Genomic DNA, 15563 nt, shown 5'->3' on the forward strand with positions numbered 1-15563 from the left:
AAGGCATTCAAAAGTAGTTTTTTTTCTGGAAAATAAATTTTAAATGAACAAATTTAAAATGTAATCATATCTGAAAGGTTTTCTAACTTTCAAGTTTTTTTAGTACTCTATACAATTTTGAGCTTTGAGAATGAACAGAAAAAGTTACAAATAGTCCATCAGGAAATGAATTTTACAAGCAAATTTTATAATTTATAATATATTTCTTTTTATAAGAAAAGAAATTCAGTGGCGTTTGTATTGCCTTATCCCTTTCAGAACACAAGCCTGTTTCTTTTTGTTTAAAAATGGCACTATAAATCAAAAACAGGGCTTCAGAGTACAGGAACAATACTTCATAACAGTTTTTGTGCTTTATTTGCAATATTTTCAATCTGGCTACTTCTTAAATGAGTAAACCAGCCGCTCCAGAGTTCAATCATTGACTATGTGACAAAGAATACAGAGTGCAATACACGGCAGCAATGCTTGTGCCAGATGCAGGACTACACATAATGCAGTCATGATTTTGGTCATGTTTTGCGGCCTTAAATCTACAAGCTGTACAAACATAAATGAAGGACTGTTTTGCTACCAAAGAACTGGCACCTTTTAAAAATATATTTTTATTCAAATTTTCAATTGCAATTTCAAATCTTTACAATTTTCAATTTCTAAAACAAAAAATATGACTTTTCCAAAATTCTTCCTTCTCCTGTATGTGTCAGCTCGTAATAGGGTACCGCTCTGAGGGACCCAGCTTTCCTCAAGTACCAATATTGATAATTAGTTACTTCTCACTTGCAAGGCTAGACAGCAATGCTAACAGGCTACCCACCCATAGCACATCGCAGTCGAGCCCAATTCTGTCACATATGCATTTTACAGCAAGATTAACTGAATAGTGATTACCAAGATTACTGGCTGATCTTCTCTTCCAGGCCCAGAGGTACAGAGATCATTTGTCACACTTGAACTACTGCTTCAACTCAAAATCAATTAATACAAACCACATACTTAAGAATAATTTATTCAGTTCCAAGAATGGAGCAATTTTGCATTTTTGGCATCTATACAGACAAGTATAGCACAATCAGTTGAAGAAGCTGAATATGCCAAGTTGTTCAAGCAGCAAGCCTCAACTAAAATGAGTACATTTGATATTGGCCAAGTTTGCACTGTGTATTAATGCTAACTTGCTGTCACTATATTCAATCCACACAAGTCTGCAGTTGTGAAGATAGTTCCAAATAGTCTGCTTAACACCTTTAATTATATTGTTTCTGGGTAAGGTACCTCAATTTGCACAATTGAACGTTTTCTAATTTTAAAACATTACTCACTCAAATGGGAAACATGTTTACCTGACAATTTTCACTTAATTCCCAGCGCCGCATTGAAGTGGCTGAAACATTATCTAATGATAAAGGAGTATATGCGGTTTGAAAAGGTGATAATTATAGGCCGACTTACATGTTATGAACAAGTTTTAGCTTGGTACTCATGCAGTATATAGTTAACAAGGAACCAATAAAAGCCTGAAGCACTCCATACAATTTATGGAAGACCAAAAAGAAAAGTAAATGCAACTTCAGTTGCCCAGACTCCCACTTTTTCATGCACAATTATATTAACAGCACAGAGAATTTGAAAGGCCTGGTTGTTGACTGGACATCATATCCAGTTCCAATTGCAGAGATTCCTAAAGGTAAGGAGCCAATTGACAGCTGTAGGCTATTACTGGAATCCCAATACTTGCAAAGGTATTGACCATTTATGAATTGTTTTTGAGGCTGTACTGTAAAATACTTTTCCAAGCTTGAGAAATTGCTGTGAAAAAGACAATCTTGGCGTTTAGTCTCCAAGAGAAACACTAAATTCACTTCAACATCCTTGAAGAGCATTGCATTACACTGCTCATATATTGTCCATTGGCAATCCCTTCACTGATCATCACAAGGACTCAGAATAATGATTAACATGATGAGGAAAAGGCTCAAGTTCATAGCAAAAACAAAAACAGAAGCTTATATTTAGATAGTGCCTTTAACATGATAAATGGTCCCAAGATGCTTCACAGGACATTGATCAAATACAAGAAAACATTAGGGTAGATGGCCTAAAGAAAGGTCAAAGAGGTAGATCTTAAGGAGCAGCTTAAAAGGAAAACAGAGAGGTAGAGAGACTGAGGGAGGGAATTCCAGAGGCTGAAGGTAGAGCCACCAACGGTGAAGCAATTAAAACAAGGGATGCTCAAATGGCCAGATTACATATCTGACCAGATGGTGGAGCTGGAGGAGGTTATTACAGTGATGGAGATTGGGGTTGGGCGGGGGGTTGAGAGGACTGGATTTTAAAATTGAGTCATTACTCAACCTAAATTACAATAACTACGAGTAAAAAAATACTTAATTGCCTGAAAAGCACTTTGAGATATCTGGCTGTTGTCAAAGGCACTAGAAAATGTAAGGATTTTTTAAAACTGGAAACCAACAGAAGCTAATGAGTAAAGCAATGATGGATGGATGGGGTTTTATGCGACTAAGAACACGGGCATGTGACATAAGTTTACAGGGTAGAATGTGGAAGGCTGTCCAGTAATACATTGGAACAGTCAAGTCCAGAGGAAATAAAGGCGTGGATGAGGGTTTCAGCACTGGATGAGCTGAGGGAGGGCAGAATCGGATATCAAGGAGATGGAAATAAGTGGCCTGTGATGGCACAAGTGTTTGCTAAGACGGTCATCCCCGAGTCAAATATGACACCAAATGTGAACAGTTGGGTTCAGCCTCAGATAGTTGCCAGGGGGGAGGGATGAAGTCAGTGGCTAGGAAAGAGCATTTGCAGCAGGAACTGAGGAACATTGCTGCAGTCTTCCCAATATTTTACTTGAGAAAAATAATTCCTGCTCATCCAGCACTGGTGTCAATCAACATGTCATCTTTGACACAATGTTGGACACCAAGATTGGAAAAAAAAAGTAAAGAAAATATCAAAATGTAGTTAAAGAATCAATGGGAAATCCATACAATCCCTACAGCGCAGGAGGCCACCATTTGGCCCATTCAAGTCTGCACCAACACTCTGAAAGAGCACCCTACCGAGACCCACATCCCTGCAACCCTACCTAACCTGCACATTTTGGGACACTAAGGGGCAATTTACCACAGCCAATCCACCTCGACATCAAGCTTGAATGTCAAAGCATGCAATCATCAACACTAGTCTGATGTAGGTGAGGAGCCCTTTGTTTAAGCAGCGTGAGGCAAGATGGGTTAAAGCAGTGGATGGCTGCAGGGCTCTGTATCGCCATTGTGCTGGAATCAAGAGAGAACAATGAGTATGTAGCATGCTGTGTTTACAATTTAGCAGGAACAGTGGGGTTTTATGCAAATATGCACAAAATTATGGTCCAACCACCGCCTCTCAGACTTTCCATGGAGAAACACTCATCTCTGCTTCGTTCCAATTAGACAAAGAATCAGCAGAGGAGCGATCAACTTCCATCCCCATATTGGTGCAACACCCTGTCACAAAACCGTCTTCTTCATCAGTTTTATTTTGAAAAGCAAATGAGGAAGACACTGAAAAGCTGAACAACATACGCACCTGGTTAATTTAAGGTTAAAGATCACATTTCAGAAAATCTTTACCTGGGTTCGGCTGAAGGTACTCTGTGGTTTTTGTGAGGACATCAGCAACAGCTTTGCTGGTAATATCCACTTTCTGAAAACAAATAACAGAAGTATTACAGAGTTTAGTCGCCAAGGACAGGAATGTTGAGTAAATGGTACAAGAAATGGCAGGGCAATTTTGGATAAGGTGGGGCCTTAAAAGATTGCAAGATAGCAACAGGCAGCACGGTAGCATGGTGGTTCGCATAAATGCTTCACAGCTCCAGGGTCCTAGGTTCGATTCCCGGCTGGGTCACTGTCTGTGCGGAGTCTGCACGTCCTCCCCGTGTGTGCGTGGGTTTCCTCCGGGTGCTCCGGTTTCCTCCCACAGTCCAAAGATGTGCAGGCTAGGTGGATTGGCCATGCTAAATTGCCCGTAGTGTCTTAAAAAGTAAGGGGGGGGGGGGGGGGGGGTTGTTCGGTTACGGGTAGAGGGTGGATACGTGGGTTTGAGTAGGGTGATCATGGCTCGGCACAACATCGAGGGCCGAAGGGCCTGTTCTGTGCTGTACTGTTCTATAGGAGGCCGAGTAGGACGAGACTGAAATACCTGAGTCTGGAAGAGACATTCATTAGCAGATACAGCTAGGGAAGGAAAATAGCAATTGATCATTTTTTTTGGAAGAAATAGGAGCCCAAGGTTGAATCTGAGATAATACCCAATGAGGGGGTTGGAATCGGTAAGGGTAGCAATAGCCCCAGATTTGGCCCACCAACACAATGGGTGCAATTCAGCCACCACATTGTGCTCGGCTTGGAGCTAGGATGCCCAGGTTGCACGAGGAATGGAGGTGGGGGTTCAAGAGGCCACTAAAAGGTTTGGAAGAAATGCCCCAAGGTCCAAAAAAAAAAAAGTGAATAGTGGGGTGAATCCCGGCGCTGCATCTGCCGAGGAACAGCCGCCAAACACGCCTGGAAGTGGACTTTGAATTATGCCCGCTGAATCGTTGCCAATGTCTAGATTCAGACATCAAGAATGGTATGTGGACAAATTGCTGGAGTGCTACAGGTATCGCAGGACCATACCTTAGGGAAAACTATGATCCTTCTGGAGTGATGCCACTAGAATTAGAAAAATATAATTTTGAAATAATGGTTCAAGGTGATGTGCATTGGTTGTTGGTAGTGAATGGGAGTGAATACTGCAATGATTTTTAATCGTGTTAAAGCAGTGTTGCTTAGCAACTGTTGCACATTAAGTTGTTGAATTGTTCATATTTAGAAGGGATATTTGAAATAACTGGTGCAAGTGATGACAACAATTTTTATTTAATAGGCTGGTATTACAAAGATCCAGTCCAAGATGAATACATTTGTCAAATGTGTCTTTCTTTTAGGCATGAATACTTAAGCTGGCTGTGCTTGGTTGAACACTTCTCTGAAAGCAATGAAGTGTTTTACTTAATATCCAGTAGATGGCAAGAAATACATTTTCTTCCACAAGTGAAACCCGTTCTACCTGCTTTTCCCAATTTGCTGTATCTGCCTTCCTTTGCATCGTAATCTTCAAATTCACAGAGTCAAAGACGTTCCTACTGCATGTACAATGGTGATCCTTTTACAATGGCCTTTTAAGGGAATCTGCAGGGCTTTTGTTAATTACTGTGCTTTAGTCAGCCCAAAATTGACCATTGCAGAATAATGGCTCGGGTTCCAGTAGCTGCTTTGCCTCCGCATCAGAGAGGTGAGACTTGAACAAGTTTATTTTTCAAAAAGGAGACATCCAGTTTGAAAATCAAATTATGGCAGAGACAGTGGAGAGAAGTGCAGGATCCCATGTTGCACCCTTTTTTGCACTAAACGAAAGGTGGATTTCTTTCTGGACCAGGATTATCTCAGTGATCAGAGGAGGGATAAACAACAGCCCTCGAAGAAGTGCTACATCCTTTTGGGGTAGCTTACAAAGGGCCAGAGTTCACAGTATTAAGCATTACAAAGTTTGAAAATGATGATGGGCAAATAAATTAGGAGACATTAAACTAGGACTTGCAAAATCTTACTCTCGCAGCTAAAAAGGTAGGACCTTGTGGGAAGGGGAAATTGATGAATACCTTAGGATCAAAAGATAACATTGCTGGAATAAGGGTAAATGATGATCTGTCCTTTAAAATTCCCTCATCATGGTGTCATGGGGGAGCATCCCAGATGGAGAATGAGTAAAAGTAGTAAGAGACTTTAACTGTGTTTAGATGCAAGTGTATTTGGACCATTTTTCATCTGAGGCTGCACTGAAATCATATGGAAACACTGTGTATTCATCAAATGAATGGATCAGCCGGTTTTTTGAACAGGTCAATGTCTCTAAATTAATGTGTATATGCTAATCTTCATGTAGCAAAGTTTCACGGCACAAGTATACTCACCGCAGCCTTTATTTGATTGAACATACCACCTTCCTCCAGCACTGCTCCCTTGTCTTGTTCAGTGCAATGGCCCTCACTTGGTTCACTTACATCTACCCAGACATTGCCAAAGCAAAAGCAACACTGACATGTGTTCACATTCAATGATATTATTCCCAAGGGTCTATTACTGGAAAGGCATGAAGAGGGGTGTAAAGATAGATCACCCAGGACCCTCCACAGTGAAGACTAGCAAAGCTAGCAGAGAAGGTTGGACAACTGACCAGAGACAGAAGGAAGCAGCATGAGAGACCCACCTTGGCGGACGAAAGCCCCGAGATATCAGAGACTCAGAGAATTGTTCCCGTAGCTCAACTGAGTTCATCACCATGGGTAGTATTAAGAATCAAGTTTATTATTATTGTTTGGGATGATTTAAGGGTGGTGATTCTTTTACTAATGATAATAAATTTGGTTGAGTCATAAACTTGTATTTGTCCTTTTGTTCATCTCGCAAATAAGGGCACCGAGTAAATCGTAAATTGGTCGAAGTGTCTGAGATTTTACAGACAACAAAGAGAAGTCAGTGCTCACGGCTCTGCACGAAGCAGTTAGTTTTAGAAGGCTAAACAGGGAATATCTCTCTCAGCTTCGCGAGAAGAAAATCCTTACTATGGAGTGATAGTTAATGAAACTACAGAAACGAAAAGAAGTTTTGAAGAAGTCTGGAATTACAGAACAGAGGAAACTGGGAACCAGAACATATTACTGTTCAGAAAAGTCACAGTTGAAAAACCACTGGGTTTTAAGACGACAGAAATATATCTGCAGTAGTGCCAAGGTTTTGAGAAATTAAAACAGTTTGAGAGACATTATTTGAAATAATGGTGGAAATTGGAGGCTGGGCCTCGGAGTTTGTGTAAAAGCCTGCAAGACAAAAGGAAATCTGAAGGGAGGGGTGTAAAATCTGAAAGCGATATCTTGAGAGAAGTAGCGGAGGGAAAGCATAATTTTAAAAAGGATTTGAAAGTGTGACTTTGGAAAGCAGAACTTGAAATCACTTGAGTGGAAGCCAGAATTCAGTGAAACAAGGTGGCTCACAGTATACAAATTATTTAGGGGGATTTTGAGGTGAAATCCAGACATTCACTTGGGTTCAGAGAGGAGTGCGTCTTACCAGTCACCTTGTGTGCTTAAAAGAGTCTTTGGTTAATGAGATCATTGGAGCTTAAGGTACACTTTGTAATCGTTTTTAATCTTAAAATCTGCCCGTAATTGTTTTTTTAAAAAAGGGGGGTAAAGAAGTATTGTATCATAATCCACAATTAGCAGTCCTGTGACTCTGGTCCACCAAGTTTTTTTTTTAAGTGTAAAAGTTACGGTCTTTTGAGCCATGGTTCCATTCTGGGATCTTCCTGTCCAGTCATTTATTGTTTTTAAAATGTGGGCTCTACCTCTGGCAGATTGGGGAAGCTGTCCCTTCCCACCAGGCTTCCGAGCATCTGGGCCACTAGTCCGTGGGGTTCCTGCCTTCGGTTCCCTCCGGCAGGCCCACTAACCTCAGGTTTTGGTGCCATAACCGATTCTCCTGGTCCTCTATCTTCCCCTTTAGGCTTCATTGTGTCACAACCAACCTCGTTATCTCAGACTATAGAGCGACAATCCGGTTGAGGCTCTTTCTAGTTCTTTGATGGCGTTCCCCTGGACTTCCAGTTGTCTCTGTATGCGGCCAGGGCCTCCACGACCACCACCATGACCATACCCTTTATGTCTTCTTTGAGCTCCCTCAGTTTCCTGGTGAGTCTTCCATCCACCCTCCAGCGAGGGGGAGCCCCATCTGCAGCTGTCATTGTGGTATCTCTTTGCTTCGTGGGTCCACCACCTCATTTGCTTATTTCTCCTGACTTCTGCCACCTTTTGCCTCTTTTCGGTTTCTGGAACTGCTGTTGTTCGGCATTGCTCCTTGTGTTTCTATTGGAGAGGGTGAGGGGATGCTTTTTTCATTGTTCTTGCGGGTATAATTTCGAATAATTTTGAGTTCTTAGGACAGCCACCTTTTGCGCGTCTCGGTCACCGGACGCCCCTTCCCGTCCAATGAGAACACCAATTGGGATCCTAACATACCCGTCACAGCGGAACCAGATTGTCCACAAACTTATTGTTCATTGGACCCGGACTGAGCTTCTGGCCACATATTCTCTGGGTCACAAAAATATTCCTAATCACCTGCTTCCAGACTACCTAGTTCACCAGAGATCCTAATTCTGACCGTTGTTATTTCCAAACATGACTATTCCAATATTTCCCTGGCTGGCCATTCATTCCCCATTTTTAGTACACAGGAACACAAGAAATAGAAGGTGCAGATCATATAGCACATGAAACCCGATCTTCCGCCATTCAACATGATCAAGATTGACCCTGGGCTCAACTCAATTTTCTGTTCATTGTCCATATCCCTCGATTCCTAAAGATCCGTGTATCCCAGCCTTAAAGGAATTCAGTGATGCAGAAACCACAAACCTCTGGGTGTATTGCAAAGAGTCACAACCCTTTGATTGAAATAGTTTCTCCTCATCTTCGTCCTAAATGATCAGCTTCTTAACCAAAGACTGTCTCACTTTGTTTTAGTTTCCCCAACCAGTCGAAACAATCTCCCTGTGTCTTTTTCTAATTTTCTAAGTTGCAATGATATTCCCTCACATTCTTCTAAATTCCGGAGAATATAGGTACAATTTACTCAGCCTCTCATCATAGGTCAGCCCTCCCATCCTAGGAATCAATCTAGTGAACCTACGTTGTACCCTCTCCAATGTTGGTATATCCTTCCTTAAATATGGAGACCAAATCTGCACATGATCTTTGAGGTATACTCTCAATAAAGACCTGCACATCTGTCGTAAGACATCTTTATTTATGTACTTCAATCCTCTTGCAATAAAGGCCAACCTGTCATTTGCCTTCCTACTTGCTTGCTGTACCTGATAGATAGCTTTCTGCGTTCCTTGTACATCTCTGAACATCCACATTTACAAGTTTCACACCTATTCCTATGAGCAAATCGAAATAACTTCGCACTTACTCACATTATACGCCATCTTCCACCCAGATGACCGCTCGATCTGTCAAAATCTCTTTGCAGCCTGAGTCTTCCCCAAAATTTAACATACCATATGACTTTTCATCGTCAGCAAACTTGGATACATTACTATCTGTCTCTTCATCCCAAGTCATTGATATAGATTGTAAACAGCTCAGGTCCCAGTACTGATTCTTGCAGCACTCCGATAGTCACACCGTCAATTTGAAAATTCCCTATTTATGGCCACTCTTTGCTAACCTTCAATCCACGCAAATACATTATTGCCCATCTCTGTGAGCCCTCATCTTGCCTATCGGCCTTTCATATAAAACCTTATCGAATGCCTTTTGGAAATCCAGGTATATCACATCTGCTGGCTCTCCTTTATTCACCCTACCAGTTACATCCTCAAAAAAATCAAATTTACCAAACAGGATTTTGTTTTGTAAAACCATGTTGGCTGTTTCTGATCATACTTCCTTTTTTTAAGTTAATTGTTATGACTGTCTTAACAATAGATTCCTGTATTCACCCAACTAATGATATTAGGTTAACTGACCTGGAGTTCACAGTTTTCACTATCCCTCCTTTCTTGAAACGCAATGTTACATTTGGCAAATTATAAACAGATGCAACCGCTCCAGAATCCAAGGAATTTTGGAAAATCGTAGCTAGTGAATCTATTATCTCTGCAGCTTTCTCGTGAAAGACTAGGGTGTAGGCATGGGATTTGTTGGATTTTAGTCTCTCAAGTTTAGTTTCTCCAATACTTTTCATCTATTAATTATGTATTTTCTTACTCTTTTAAACCCCAAGCTAGCCTCTATTTCTTGTATGCAACTTGTGTCTTCCACTTTGAAGACAGACACAAAATATTTTTTCAAAGTCTCTGCCATTTCCTCTTGCCCCATTATTATTTTCTCCAGTCTGCTTCTAAGGCACCAACATTTATTTGGGCTATTCTCCCTTTTTATTTACTTACCAATGCCGTTCCAATTTATTTTCATATTTTTGGCTTGTTCATTCTTATTCGCCTTTCTTCCTCATCAATTTTTATTGTTGCCCTTTGCTCATTTACAAAACACTCCAAAACCTCAAGCTTGGTACTATCCTTTGTAAAATTATAAATCTCTTTTTTTTTTTTTAAATTTAGATTACCCAATTATTTTTTTTTCCAATTAAGGGACAATTTAGCGTGGCCAATCCACCTACTCTGCACATTTTTGGGTTGTGGGGGCGAAACCCACGCAGACACGGGGAGAATGTGCAAACTCCACACAGACAGTGACCCAGAGCCGGGATCGAACCTGGGATCTCAGCGCCGTGAGGCGGTTGTGCTAACCACTAGGCCACCGTGCTGCCCCTAAATCTCTTCTTTTAACCTAATATTATCGTGGAGTTCCTGAATGAGCCATGGATGTATTTCTTGCTGAGTCTTTGTTTTTCAATGCAATGTATTTTTGTTGAAGATTTTCAATTGTTTCTTTAAATGTTTCCCACCGTCCATTTATCTCCATACCTTTCAGTTTATTTACCCAATCAACCGTAGCCAGATCTCCCCTCATATCTATGTAATCAGATTTAAGTGAAGAAGCTCATGATTGCAATTACATTGTGTCACTTTCAAGCCTCCCATGTAATTCAATGGTATTATGATCACTATTTCCCAGAGGTCTTTAATGACATTATTAATTAATCTGCTTCATTCAACAATACTAGATCTAAGATAGTTGATGGAACATAGGAATTTGGAGCAGACGTAGGTGTGGCAACATTGTGGCGCAGTGAAGCACTGCTGCTTCATGGCACCGGGGTCCCATGTTCTATCCCAGCTCTGGGTCACTGTCCGTGTGGAGTTTGCACATTCTCCATCTGTTTGCGTAGGTTTCGCCCCCATAATCCAAAGATGTGCAGGGTATGTGGATTGGCCACACTAAATTATCCCTTAATTGGAATAAATAAATTGGGTACTCAAAATGCTTTTAAAAAAGTAGGTAATTCAGCCCTTCGAGGACAAAAATCCATCCCAAACTCTGCAGCCAAAATTCAACAAGTTCTCCTTAACCAATTATTCCTGTCGTCATACTTTGGTCCTCACAGTCTTACATTAGCTATGCAAAGTTTCAAACTTAAAACTTTTTCCTGATGGCTGCATGTAGGTCACACATTGGATGGCTCCTGCTCGAGGCTTGATTTTTTCGAATTTAATGCCCGGTCCCAGGGGCAATTTTTGGTTAAATAAGTGCAGGGAGGCATAAGGAAAAAAGATGTCCAAACCCCAAAGGAAAGTTGCCGTGAAGAAGGGGGCGATTGAAGGTTCGCCGTTGAATGGAAGGATCGGTTCAGCCACTAGAAGGATGGCGGAGGCTGGGTTGCTGGGTGGGGCCGCACTGTTCACGGCAGAAAAGATGACCGATGTGATGGTTGTAGAACTTCAAAAACAGTTTGCAAAGCACATGGGGATGATGAGGAAGGAGATGATGGCAGCATTGAAGGTGCTGATGGAGGAGGCGATTGCCCCGGTGAATGTGGCGGTGTCGAGGATATCGGCCGAGGTGCGGAAGCAGGGTGTGAAACTTAAGCAAGTGGAAGAGGCCTTGTCGTAACACAATCATCAGCTCACCTCGATTGGCGAGGAATTGTAGAGGGGGCTGGAGGGCCCGAGGCCGACAGAGTATTTTGCCAAGATGTTGGCCTTCGGCCATGAAGGCGGCACTGTATAATAGCAGGGTGCAGTTCAGCATAGCGTACCCAGCTAAGTTGAGGGTGACCTACAACTCCAAAGATTTTTATTTTGAGACGGTGGAAGCAGCGGAAGCAATAGTGAAGGCAGACGATTGGGGAAGAAGTGAGAAATGGGACTGACGATTGGTCTGGGGCTGAGGGCAGGGCGGTGGAGGAGTGTATGTGGCTCTATTTTTCACTGCATGTTGTTATCTGCGCTAAATAAATTGTGATTTTCTTTTGCAATTATGGTTCTTTGGGGTGTGTGTGTTTACACTGGGGTTGTGTTGTGTGTTTAAGGGGATTTCTTTGTGTTCCTGGGACCATGATATGGAGATGCCAGCGTTGGACTGGGGTGAGCACAGTAAGAAGTCTTAGAACACCAGGTTAAAGTCCAACAGCTTTGCTTCAAATCACTAGCTTTCGGAGCACTGCTCCTTCCTCAGGTGAATGAAGGGGTAGGTTCCATAAACATATATATAATATATATAGGCCAGGTCAAAGATGCAAGACGATCCTAGGACCAGGGGGGAGGCGAGGGTGAGGCCTGGGCAGAGGCCCCCACACTGGCCAGCTCATGCCAACCAGTGAACAGGAGTGTGATGGGGGGAGGGGCTGTGGCCATCAAAGTCTGGTAGAACAGGTTTCAATGTGCCTCGGCTGTGTGAAAAGTTGGGGGAGGGGGCCGATACTGGTTGAAGTGTTTTCGAGAGGCCGTAGATGGGAGGATTCTGGGGGGGGGGGGGGGGGGGGGATTGTGCTCGATCGTAACAATGGGACGGGGCGGGCCAAGTCCAGTGGGCAAGGCCTGGAGTTAGGAGGATGGTGGAAAGGAGGGGAGAGAGACCCTGATTAGGATAGTTAAATGGAATATGTGGCGTTTGTTGGAGGAAGGTTTCTCAGGGTCATCTCGGGGGTAGTGCTCGTGAACTTGGAACCAGAGCCCTCAGAAGCCTTTCTTGGGGGTCCGGACCGGCTCGGATGGCAGGCGGATGCAGGTCAGATGTTGTTAGCCTTTGCCACGCTGATTGCCCAGAGGTGGGTCCTGTTTGGGTGGAGGTTAGCTTCTCCATCCTGTGACATGGCTTGGCAGGGAGGGGTCCACTTGAATTTATTTGACTCTCGGGAAGCTAAGATCTCAGCTGAACGGGATGAAGGAAAGGTTTCGCATGTTGTCTTTGGTTACATTGTTTACCGATTGCTAACGTGTTTTTTTCCCTGGAATATATGGGTGGATGTTTTGGTCTGTATATTAGGCGGGGGATGGTTTGTGTGTGGGGGATTGTTATTGTATTTGATTTTGTTTGTTTTTCCTTTGGTTGTTTATTGTTGAAAATGAGTAAATAAAAAGATTTTTTTTAAAAGATTTGAATCGGGACACTTCTCTATCTTCCCCTGCCACTTGCCCCACGACTAACAATATAATTCCTGGCCACACAAAGCTCCAACCCAGCAATTATCGAAGCAGTGACTCACCCAAGTGGCTAATCTTCACATGCAAGCAATACAGATCAGGAATGTTTCAAATTTAATTTAGCCTGTTCAAAGTTGTTGGATCATATCTCAGAGCAACACAAATGGTAACTGGCATCGGCATCTCAGGGTGGGAGGCAAAAAAGGTGACAATGTCAAAATTTCCACGTTGAGTTTAGGTGCTCAGAGCATACTGGTGATTTTGTAAAATATAATTAGGTGTTGATATTGTTGTAAATGATCCAACCTTTAATCTGACTTAATATATCCTGGCTTTGTGGTAATATGCAGCACATTAGCCAAGGCCAAGCGATTTATGACAAACCTCAGATCAAAAGGGACAGCCAAGTAAGTCTCAGTGGAACAAGAAATATTAGTGCATTTTCCTATCTGTTCTTCAACATACTTAGCAAGAACCCATCAGAATTGTAACCCGATTTAATCAGTGGCGTGATCAGTAAACATTACCAAGGCAATAGGAGACTATGTTACATTACTAGCAAAATAGATCAAATAACAAAACTCTAGCTGGTGCAGTGTTGTGTGAAAGCATCGTAACTGGCTACAATGCTGAATAATGTCTTGCTCAAGGGTTTTGGAAGATTTGCAGCATTCTGCATCACAGAATAATCAACTTGAGGATGTAATGCAGGTTCCATTGCACTCTGAACACGAGTCCTGAATCCAAACTATAAATAGGTCATACACTGTCAACTGGAAGTCAGGCATCTCCCCACAGAAAGGTGAAAAACCAACTGCAAGTCAGGCATTCCCCCACAGGAAGGGAAAAAACTCTCCTAGTTTAGTTTAAGATATTGTGTGTCTGCTGTAAGGGAGCAATCCAAATCTCCAAAAATAATTTGAACGAGAGAGAGAGAGAGAGAGACAGAGAGGCAGCAGGATCGGTTAATGGACACGAAGCAAAGTGTAGGGATAATCAGGGCAGTATCATGTGGTCAGGAAATTACTAGTAGAATGCCACAAGGATCAATATATATTAGTGACCGAGGCAACGAGACTGAGAGTTTGAAACTATCTAGGTTTACTGTTGATACAAAGATAGGTGACAATGTAAGCTGCAAGGAGAACACAAGGAGGATGCAAAGAGATATAGAAAAGTAAAGTGAGTAGAGAGCAAGGTGGCAGATGGAGGGTAATGTGGGAAAATGCGAGATTATTCAATTGGTGGCAAGAATAGAAAAAAGTGGAATATATTTTTAAAAGTGTGAAACCTGCAAATATTGATGTTCAAAGCCATTTGGCTACATTCATGCAAGAAACAGAGAGTTAGCATGGAAGTACAGCAAGTAATTGGGAAAGCAAATGGCATGTTGGCCTTCTTTGCAAAGTTGGATACAAGAATAAGGAAATCTTGCACCAATTCTACAGGGCTTTAGTGAGACAACACCTGGAATAGTATGTGCATTTTTGGTATCCATATCTGAAGAAGGATATACTTGCCTTCAAGGCAGAAAAGCAAATGTTCACTAGATTGATTCTTGGAATGAGAGTGTTGTCCTATGATGAGAGGTTGAGTAAACTAGCTCTATATTCTTTGGAGTTTCGAACAATGAAAGGTGATCTTATTAAACATCAAATATGGGCAGCAAGGTGGCGCAGTGGTCAACACTGCTGCCTCACACCACCGAGGTTCCAGGTTCGATCCCGGCCCTGGTCATTGTTCGTGTGGAGTTTGCACATTCTCTCCATCCCCATGTTTGCGTGGGTTTCACCCCCACACCCAAAGATGTGCAGGGTAGGTGGATTGGCCATGCTAAATTGTCCCTTAATTGGAAAAAATGAATTGGGTACTCTAAAATGTTTTAAAAATAAATAAAACATCAAATATTTTGAAGGGGCTTGACAGGGAAGACACAGATCATTTCTCTGACTGAGGAATCAAGAACATGGGCAGCACAGTAATTCACCTACCCGCTCCATATCTTTGAAGTCTTCATCAAGCTTGGTTCCTTCTGCACCACCGACCTTTTCACTGACAAGCTAGTGGGAACAAAACAAAATCACATTAACTTCCAGTGTAAGAAATTGCATCAGAACTTACAGAACCCTCTGCAGGTAAAGGCATTTGCTAGGCGGCAGGTGGAGGGATTCCCTTCGCTTCCCGCGAGGGGGGTGAGTGACAGGGTGCTTTCGGGGGTCTGGGTCGGAGAGGGGAAGATATCTGATATCTACAAGGTTATGCAGGAGGCGGAGGAGGCGTCAGTAGAGGAGCTGAAAATGAAGTGGGAGGGGGAACTGGGGGAACAGATCGAAGACGGGACATGGGCT

At 42.4% G+C, this 15563-nt stretch overlaps 1 protein-coding gene across 1 annotated transcript in view; it reads right to left on the minus strand.

Moving 5' to 3' along the window:
- The window catches only part of sh3gl1b (SH3-domain GRB2-like 1b), a 189179-nt gene that overhangs the window by 77944 nt on the left and 95672 nt on the right, over positions 1 to 15563 (minus strand). The window contains exons 2-3 of the mRNA XM_038776508.1: positions 15207 to 15275; positions 3633 to 3705 (exon numbers count right to left, since the gene is read on the minus strand). Coding sequence (XP_038632436.1) covers positions 3633 to 3705; positions 15207 to 15275 — 142 coding nt within the window. The remainder of the gene's footprint in view (positions 1 to 3632; positions 3706 to 15206; positions 15276 to 15563) is intronic.

This window comes from Scyliorhinus canicula, chromosome 18 (genome assembly GCF_902713615.1).
Source record: "Scyliorhinus canicula chromosome 18, sScyCan1.1, whole genome shotgun sequence".
NCBI classification, from domain to species: domain Eukaryota; kingdom Metazoa; phylum Chordata; class Chondrichthyes; order Carcharhiniformes; family Scyliorhinidae; genus Scyliorhinus; species Scyliorhinus canicula.